We start from the raw sequence: 10,347 nt of genomic DNA on the forward strand, positions 1-10,347 counted from the left end.
CACACTCGGCATTAGCCACAAACTCGTTTCTGTTTACAATTAAAGTTTCAGAGACTGACCAGTGCCCGTTCTGTAATGTGAGAGAAACCATTTTTCATCTATTCATTCACTGTGAACGGCTGAAGCCGTTGTTCCTGTTCTTGGACTTCCTTCTTGGTGGATTTGGTTTTAAGTTCTCTACTATTTGCTTTGTCTTTGGTATTAATTATTACCAAAACAATAAGAATAAATGTGTTATTGGAAATTTCCTCATAGGTCAGGCCAAGTTGGCAATTTTAAAAACAAGAAGAAATAAAGAGAAGAACCTCATGGGGACTGACGCTCTGCTGCTCTTTAAAATTTTAATTAAAAGTAGACTGAAACTCGATTTAATTTACCATAAATTAACAAACAATTTAGAAATGTTTAGCGACATGTGGGGGACACGACAGGTACTGTGTGCTGTGGAGGGGGGTGAACTGGTGTTCAACTGGGACTAACAAAAAGTAATGGTGGGCATCAACATCATGTAGTTATTATTGTGCGGAGTAGGAGGAGTGTAAAGGGGGAGTAAAGGTGGTCTTTGTGTTATAATAGATTATTAACTGTTAAAGTTCTTATTAATGTGCGGAGTAGGAGGAGTGTAAAGGGGAGTAAAGGTGGTCTTTGTGTCATAATGAATTATTAACTGTTAAAGTTCTTATTTATATGCGGAGTAGGAGGAATGTAAAGGGGAGTTAAGGTGGTCTTTGTGTCATAATGAATCATTAACTGTTAAAGTTCTTATTAATGTGCGGAGTAGGAGGAGTGTAAAGGGGGAGTAAAGGTGGTCTTTGTGTCATAATGAAATATTTACTGTTAAAGTTCTTATTAATGTGCGGAGTTGGAGGAGTGTAAAGGAGAGTAGTTGGGGTCGGATGTATGGCTCTCTTGTTTATTATGACGCTTGGTTTTTTTATGTAAATTGAATGTGTATATTGTTATGTTAATGTTTTTGTCACTGTTTAAAATAAAGGACATTTTAAAAATAAAATAAAATATCTATCTATCTATCTATCTATCTATCTATCTATCTATCTATCTATCTATCTATCTATCTATCATATAGTGCCTTTCATATCTATCTATCTATCTATCTATCTATCTATCTATCTATCTATCTATCTATCTATCTATCTATCTATCTATCTATCTATCTGTTATGTAGTGCCTCTCATATCTATCTATCTATCTATCTATCTATCTATCTATCTATCTATCTATCTATCTATCTATCTATCTATCTATCTATCTATCTATCTATCTATCTATCTATTATATAGTGCCTTTCATATCTATCTATCTATCTATCTATCTATCTATCTATCTATCTATCTATCTATCTATCTATCTATCTATCATATAGTGCCTTTCATATCTATTTATCTATCATATAGTGCCTTTCATATCTATCTATCTATCTATCTATCTATCTATCTATCTATCTATCTATCTATCTATCTATCTATCTATCTATCTATCTATCTATCATCATAGTGCCTTTCATATCTATCTATCTATCTATCTATCTATCTATCTATCTATCTATCTATCTATCTATCTATCTATCTATCTATCTATCTATCTATCTATCTATCAGAGAGTGTCTCACAAGAAGCCTGAATCTTCCTACCCTTATTTGCCTCTAGAATGGAGGGCCTCTGACGTTACCTCAGCCCAGCTCCCAAAATCCCAGCGTTTTCCAGTACTTCAACAATGTGAGCATAAGAGATGTCAGAAGTTCATTTTAAAACCATCTTCTCAAGACGACAGAACTACGATATGATGGGAGTTTACATTTTGGCACTAGCATAGTCTAGCTGGAAGTATCCATCTTCAAAGACTTCTCACTGTGTGTTCACTTTATTTACAACTGACTGCTTCTTATTAAACAGACCCCCAACTATTTTCCAGATTCCATTTCCTTTTATTACACTATCTATATCAATGCATTGGATGTGACAAGCACAGTCTGTTGACAGATTGCTGGGCTCAGGTGTTAACATTTGAAGATCTGCTTACCTTTAACTGGACTGTTGGACAGAGCATGAAATGTATCCTTGTGGATCAGGGTAATATTGAATACAGCTTTCATGGCTGGTTCATCAAAACATGGGAAGGCTTTCCTTGCATCTGCAGCTTGCATCTGTGTGGTGGCCACATACCTTTAACATAAAAAAAACATACTTGAACAAAATGTACCTTAAAATATTAATGTTAATATATATGGTGTTCACAAAATCATTCCGCTTGTTTTCCTAAAACATACGCATTCATTATATAATAAGACTTTATTTCAAGAAGAATGCTCATACAGTAGATGCCATTCCTTTACCATTCCAGCACTGAATTTCAGGATAGCTTATAACTGACTCCGTAACTTCACTTTTTTTTCTTTACCTTCATGTCTTGTAACACCATTTTGGCCATGAACACCTTTTTCCAAGGTCACATTCATACTCTTTTTTTACTTTCTCATTTACAAAGTATAGGGAAAATATTGGAATCATCTAAAGACGATTCCGATGTCGAGATTTTGATGAATCTCAGTGTTTTAGACCTCCCTGACTTTCTCGTATATGAAGTATAGGGAAAGTATTGGAATCCTCCAAAAATTTCATTTCAAGATTTTGATGAATCTCGATGTTTTAGACCTCTCTGAGTTAGAAAATACCATTTTTGGAATTATGTCTGTGTGTGTGTGTTTAAACATGATAACCTGAGTATGCTTTCACTTAGGTCAACCAAATTTTGCATACAAGTATTAGGAACAAAACATAGATTTCTATCAACTTATGGGCTATTTCCACTAATTGGAAGTGGTACTTTACCTTTTATTCATGCAGCTGCAGAATCTGATTTATTCAATTTTACTTTTATAATAATTGTTCAATATATTATTAATTTGATTTGATTTGTTGCTGATGGCCCTTTAATGTACATAATATAAAAATATAATCATTGTCTTGCGGTTTACTCCTCAAATATCCATCCCCTTATCTGAGTATACAAGAAACTCGAGGGAAGAGCTCTCCCGATTTTTAAGTGTGGCACAGACTTGAGTGATCCGCTAAGTGTCACACAGTGACTCCAGGTTGTGCTGAACCATCCTCCTTGTACGGCACACTCCAGTGTCATAGACAATAGACCTCACTGGCTACCATTTTCAGCAACATTTGTAAGGTGGCTCATAAATACAGTCCATTAAAAGAAATTAATCCCAGTTACAGCTCTGAGGTAATTAAATATGCCTGCAATTATCATCAGACAGCTTTATTGTGGGTTGGGGCGTCCATTTCAATTTTAATCTGAGGGCTGGCTGAGAGCACTGTATCAAGCTTCCAGGTAAATCAACACTTAATGAATACACAATTATAAAAGTCTTCATTAGTTCAGTTAGAGCAGGGGTCCTCAATCACAGTCCTGGAGGGCCACAGTAGCTGCAGGTTTTTGTTTTAACCTGGTTGCTTAATTAGAAAACAATTCTTGCCAATAATTTAATTTCATGGCTTGTCAGTGCTTTAACTCTGCTATGTCAGGTCATTCTCATATCCGAGATTTTCTTCCCCTTTCTAAGGATATCATCCAAATGATTTGAAGGCTAAAATGGAGGAGTAATTCTTAGTCCTTCACTTTTTTCTCTTCACTTTCCTTCCAAGTATTTAATTAAACCCAATTGTGCACGTTAAATACACACAGGTGTGAATGGTAACAAGCTAAATGGAGAAATGCTTGTCTCTTTTGTCATTTGCATCTTATTGATAATTAGGAACAATTAAAAACCAAGACTACAGCTGTTTAAGACTAAAATAAGCAAAAACGTTTCAAAATCCTAATGAGCGTGACAACTAAAGTGAAGCAGAAATCTTACTTTAGCAATAAGTGCTTCTTATTAAGCAAATGGGTTGGAGCAAAAACCTGCAGGCACTGCTGCCCTCCAGGACCGCGATTGAGGACCCCTGAGTTAGAGGAATCCTTGCCTGCCTTTTGTGGAACGGTGATGTCCATTGCCGCTCATGATCAGAGAAAACGGCATTTATCCTGCAAGGAGCAACTGAAAATCCTCCGGGCTGTTCTAGCCTTTTCTTAATTATAGCATTTCTTTTAAGGTAATCAAAGAAGTTGCTGACCATTCTTGATCACTCTAAACTCTTTGGAAATGTTTATGTCTCTCGTATTTATAACTTACTATGACTTAGTGTAGTGTGATAGAAAGGTGATTCAAATGTGGCAGTTGGACAACAGTTCTGATACATTACTGTGACCAACTTATTGACTTAAAATGCTTGTGTTGTATTGATATTTTAAAATAATACATTGTAAAAATATCATATAGTGATTCAATGCTTTTAGTGGTTACACATATTGTTAAAGAATCAAGAAATCAGGGAGTACATATTTTCCTCTACACCTTTTATAATTTGTGTATTCTTTGACATCTAGCAGTTTTCCATCCATCCACTTTCTAAGCCCACCATATCCTGAGCAGGGCTGTGGTGAAGCTGGAGCCTATCCCATGAAGCATATGGAGCAAAGCAGGAGAATCCCCTGGAGAGGATGGCAGTCCATCACAGGGTGAACGCACACACACACTCACACTAAGGCCAGTTTAGCATTGCCAGTTCACCTAATCTGTATATTTTTGGACAGTGGGAGGAAACACAGAAATGGGGAAAATAGCAAACTCTGCACAAGGAGGACATGGGACGTGAACCTTGGTGTCCTTACTGCAAGGCACCAGTGCTACCACCATGTCACCCTCTAAGGGCTTTATGAACCTAAAAATCCATTGGCATACTTATATACTGTAGTTGGCATGGTGTCCGACTATAACTACTTCATAGGGTTTGAATCCCAGCCTCTTTATGTGTCCCCCCAATCTGTGTCTGTGTGGGGTTTCCTCCAAATATTGTTGGTTTCCTGCTAAAGTGCATCTCCAAAATGTAAACTGGCTCTGAAGTGAGTGAGTGAGTGAGTGAATGGCCTCTGCAATGCACTAGCACTCTACCCCCAGTCTTCCTTCATGGTTTTGCCAAGTGGGCACCACTCTTAAAACCCTTGATATGAAACAGGGTGAACAGGAAGTAGAGAGAAGGATGAATGCTAACATTTATCAAAAAGCAACTGAAAACAACACACTAAATATTTTTGCCTGACCTGACAGATTTTAAAGGTAAGGTTTGGCTAATGACAGGGTGTGAATAGAAGAGCAGAAGTATCATACAGTATGTCTGTTTTTGAGTCATATACAGTCGATTCCACTTAATTGGGCACTGGTTAATTGGAGCAGCCGCTTATTTGGGCCAAATCTCAAGGAACGAAAACCAAACTAATAAACTAATACATAATTTAAATGCTTAATTGGGACAATATTCAGCTTAATTGGGACAGAAGTAGATGTGTGCTGCCAGTCAGTCATCTATCATTGCCCGTCGAAGAAGTACAAGTAAGTTCGGCTAGTACAATCTTAGAGTGGAGTAGCATGTGTCTGCTTAATAGTCTACCATCACCACTACCGTACCGTATTCAGTTACCCCTACACCACCTCACGTGTACATATAACGTATGAGTAAACTTGTTTTTTGTCAATTTTATTTAAAAATGTAGAACCCTTGCCAAGATGCCAAGAAAAGGTTTTACACTTTCAGGTAAAACTGCTTTGCTGGATAAAATTAAAAGCCAGCCATTTAATACAAGCCACCGTAGGCTCACTATAGATGACGATTTACCATGTTATGATGAAAGTGAAGACTGTGAGGATGCAATTATTGAAGTCATTAAATCGAAACATCAAAAATCTGATGAAGAAAATGATGATGATGACCCACCTGTTGCCACCTGTTTCCTGTGACTAACCAGGAGGCAAAAAATGTATAGTTGGGTTACAGCGTTATTTTATGCAGGAAGGCAATGAAGGAAGCCCTACATCCACAATGAATATCTGTGCTGATTTTGTAGAAGTGCAAACTTACAGAAACAAAAGACAGACTACACTTGATGCATTTCTGCAGAATTAAATTGTATGTACATACCTAATTATTTTACTTTAGAATTTATTATTATTTTTTCTTCACGGTGTCACAGGAAGCTGGGGGTCAGACCCAGCCGGGATGCCTGGAAGGACTGGGAGGTGACTTATATGTCCCCCAGGCCACGAGGGGGCAACCGCCCTGGATGTTGAGGGGACCACGGGGAAGGAGCAAGCAGGCTCAAGCCCACTGGGGCCCGTGGACACCACCAGGGGGCGCCCCGAGCGTCATGGAGCCCGGGAGATCGACACTTCTGCCACACCTGAGAAGGTGGAGGAAGGACCTTCCAGAAACTCCTGGAATGCTTCCGGGAGCAAGGTCAGCACTTCCGCCACACCAGGAAGTGCTGCCGGAAGAACATCAAGTACCTGGAGCACATCTGGGTGGAAATAAAAGGGGCCGCCTCCCTACAATCAGGGAGTGAGAGTTTGGAGCGGGAGCAGAACGAAGCTCCCATGAGGAGAGGAAAGGTGGCCCACGGACAGGGAGAGAAGGCCCGTGTGTAGGGTGATTGGCGCTGGGAGTACTGTGTGCTGTGCAGGATTGTGTTTATTAGTAAACGTGTGTTTTTATAAAGTGGTGGTGTCTGTCTGATGGTGTTCAGACCTGTTCTTTATATTATTTTGTTTTCTTCTTATATAATGTGCTACCGTGGCTGTTTGTTTGTCTGTCCAGGATTTTAAATCAGCTCACAAACCATTTGACCGATTGACCTGAAATTTGGTACACATATACTACGTGACATCTGCTATCCGCTTTCAGGGTGATGATTGACCTCCAAGGTTATTAATCTTTTTATTTTATTGTAGAATCAACTCTCAGCAGGGCGGCGGTGCAGCGTATGGGTGCCGTTCTCATCCCTACCACCTTCGCCACACTTCCCCTACCTCTTCATATCTTAAGTCTTCAATCTGCCTCAAGAATGATTTAAGTGCCAGCTCATGTGAAAAATTAAGGAAAACGTACTAAGTAAGTGCAACACAAACACTGACTTAATTAGTTTTAATGTGAAAAGATGCCAACGACAGAAGGGAAGAAGCGGGCCACTAGGATGGAGAAAATAAATGATAAACGTACAGTGGAACCTCTGTTCACGAACGTCTCAGAACACGTACAAATCAGTTTACGACCAAAAACTTTGCCAAACTTTTGCATCTGTTCACGACCACACACTCGGTATACGAACAAGCCAGTTTACCTTTCGATTTGTTCGTGTTCAGTCTCTCCCTGTGCATTTCCTGTGCAGCGAGCAAGAGAGAGAGAGTGTGACACACACACGGGAGAGAGACACACGCACACGCAGGTGCGCGAGAGAGAGAGACACACACACACAGGCAGCGCGAGAGAGAGGGAGAGACACACACACACAGGCAGCGCGAGAGAGAGACACATACAGGCAGCACGAGAGAGAGAGACACACACACACACAGGCAGCACAAGAGAGAGAGACACACACACACACACACAGGCAGCGCAAGAGAGAGAGAGAGACACACACCGAGGCAGCGCAAGAGAGAGAGAGAGACACACACCGAGGCAGCGCAAGAGAGAGACACACACACACAGGCAGCGTGAGAGAGAGACACACACACACAGGCAGCACGAGAGAGAGAGAGACACACACACAGGCAGCGTCAGTGTTATTCAGTGTTTTGTACATTTAGTTTACTATTACGCTGTGCATTCTATGGTTTAATTAACTATATTTGTGCTTAAAAACTTAAAAAATATATATATTTACATACAGTTCATATGGGCTGGAATGGATTACTTGTATTTACATACAATCCTATGGGGGAAATTACTTCGGTTCACGACCAAATCGGGTTACAACCAGAGTTTTGGAACGAATTATGGTCGTGAACCGAGGTTCCACTGTACAGAGAAAGAAGATGAAAACTAGGAACGCTCAAGTCAAGTGTATTCAGCTGCACGCTATCATGCAGTGCGCCATTACTGGTAATTTATATTTTGGTTCAATAATTTATTAAAATACGTACCTACTTATTATTTTAATTTGGAATTTATTATTATTTTTTCTTCACAATTTATATTATTTTCTTGTAATTTATATTTCTTTTCAATAATTTATTAAAATATTGAACGAAAATTATTCATTGTTTAATTTTATGTGGAATTCGCTTAATTGGGGCAGCCACTTAATTGGGTCAAAATGTCCTAGTCCTAATGTGTCTCAATTAAGCAGAATCGACTGTATTACTATTTCTCTCTAGATATGCAACTTACCTCTTTTGTCCATTCTCAGTGTATTCACTGCGGTAGAAGCCTGCTAAGTCATCTGCCAGCTCTCCCACAAAACTTGTGAATAGTCTGTAGGACTTCTCAACTTCCAACTCTTCTTGGAGCTGCAGGACCAGGTATTGAGTCTTTTCTTCCATAAAGCTTTTGAGAATTACCGGATCCTTTGAGCCACCTTCAGCACTGATTATGGCATAGTGATCTCCAAACTTTGTCAAGTTTAGCTTGTTGCAGTGAATCAGAATGTAGTTGGTTGCATTTTTACATTTGAAGATGACTGTGGAGTTTCCAGTAAAGATGTGCATGTCTGGCTCTAACCTTGGCCAAAGCAAGACATCGTATGATATTGGAACAAGAGAGTCCGGCAGCCTGTATCTATTCCATATGTAATTCGGTGGAAGAGAGGTGGTCGGATGAGAGGTTTGACTGGTCACCTGAGTGGTCACCTTAGTGGTCACCTCAGGAGCAGTTGAGGTTTTAATAGTCTCCTTGTTTGTGGATTTTGCTTCAGAGTAGACCACTGCTAGGGCAATGATGGTGGCAACAGCTGCAGCTGCAAACAGGATGCCCACCACTGCCAAGGTCTTGCTGATGTAGAACCCTTTGCCCATGTCTAATTCTTCTGTGCAGCTCTTGGAGTAAAGAGGTTGTGCCTACCCTCCGGCTCGCTTTTATATCCCTATTGTCAGTGTCCTTTAATTATCCAAGCCACACCTCTTCAGATTATCTCAGATAAAGGAGAGCAGGCTACTGACATAAAAAGTGGGCAATGTTCAGCCAGGGAGGAGACAAAGGTGGAGAACTTCTGAAATGCCTCTTTGGTTAGCAATTTCTGTGCCAGAGAAAAAGAAGAGATGAAAAAAAGAGAAATTAGCACATATGGAAAATACAGCAGGCGTATTTTTCCTTCATTTTTAGTCAGTCACAACAGATGTAGGGTTGAAGTTACTTGGCAGGTTAGGGTTATGGTTCTCCCAGCACAGACAGTGCAGCCTGACATACATTTGTATCTGCAATCAATATTTATTTTATATAGTACCTTTCATAAACTGCGCCATCACAAGGCAGTCTAGAGATAAGGACACAGTTACAAAAGCTCTTGGGGTAATTGCTCCAGAAGGATGGTGGCTCAGTTCAACCTCTGGCTCGGTGAGAGCTCTGAGCAAGTCATTTAACCTGCTAAGGCTGAGGTTACGCAGCTTGTCAGAGAGACGACACCAACCGAGGTGGGTAACATTGAAAGTTTGAATGCTGCTGCTGTCTGTGAACCTTCTAAGGTGGGTGAGCGGGTGGAGGCCAGTGCTGAGTCCACAGTACGCAGTGTAGTTGCTCGCCCTTTTCTAAATCTCAAAGTAGTGGCAGAGTCTGAACAAGGCACTACTTCAGGAAGTACAGTTAGAGAAGTAAAAGCTGGAGTAGTTGAGGAAATGAACGTTGATGAAGAATGAACGACACTCCCCAGAAAGAGGAAAGAAACCACAGACGGTGGAATAGGGGCCAAAAGAAGTAACTCTGGCTCAATGAGAGATCCGAGCAAGTCAGTTAACCTGCTTGTGCTTCAATGAATTGTGTGACGAGTCTGATTTTGTAAAGTGCTTTGCCTTCGAAAGGCGCTATATCAAATGTCTTTTCTTTGTACCATCACCTTCTGCTCACTGCTCGATCCTGTATGTTGATTGTTAATCCAGTAGTTTCAGCAGAGAAGTGTGCTACCAAAATAGGAAAAGTAATTGGATGTAAAAACATTAAGTCTGCTTCATGGATGAATAAGGCAATTGTCAGTCAGTCAGTCATCATCCAACCCACTATATCCTAACACAGGGTCACGGGGGTCTGCTGGAGCCAATCCCAGCCAACACAGGGTGCAAGGCAGGAACAAACCCCGGGCAGGGTGCCAGCCCACCGCAGATAAGGCAATTGTGGTATTTCTAAATGGAGAGGTCTTAGTTCACCAACTGGTTCAGGAAGGCCTAGTTATTAATGCCACCCTCATTTCTGTTTTGCCACTTTCGACTCCCACAAAGAGGATTATAATCTCTAA

At 40.2% G+C, this 10,347-nt stretch overlaps 1 protein-coding gene across 1 annotated transcript in view; it reads right to left on the reverse strand.

Annotated features, from left to right (window-relative positions):
- LOC114667353 (aminopeptidase N-like) overlaps window positions 1–9,138 on the reverse strand; it is a 49,921-nt gene extending 40,783 nt beyond the window's left edge. Inside the window, exons 1-2 of the mRNA XM_028822622.2 lie at window positions 8,295–9,138; window positions 2,041–2,183 (exon numbers count right to left, since the gene is read on the reverse strand). Of these exons, the coding sequence (XP_028678455.1) occupies window positions 2,041–2,183; window positions 8,295–8,917 (766 nt within the window). The 5' untranslated portion in view covers window positions 8,918–9,138. The remainder of the gene's footprint in view (window positions 1–2,040; window positions 2,184–8,294) is intronic.
- Between the last annotated feature and the right edge of the window lie 1,209 nt (window positions 9,139–10,347).

The sequence above is a fragment of the Erpetoichthys calabaricus genome, chromosome 17 (genome assembly GCF_900747795.2).
Source record: "Erpetoichthys calabaricus chromosome 17, fErpCal1.3, whole genome shotgun sequence".
In the NCBI taxonomy this organism is placed as follows: domain Eukaryota; kingdom Metazoa; phylum Chordata; class Cladistia; order Polypteriformes; family Polypteridae; genus Erpetoichthys; species Erpetoichthys calabaricus.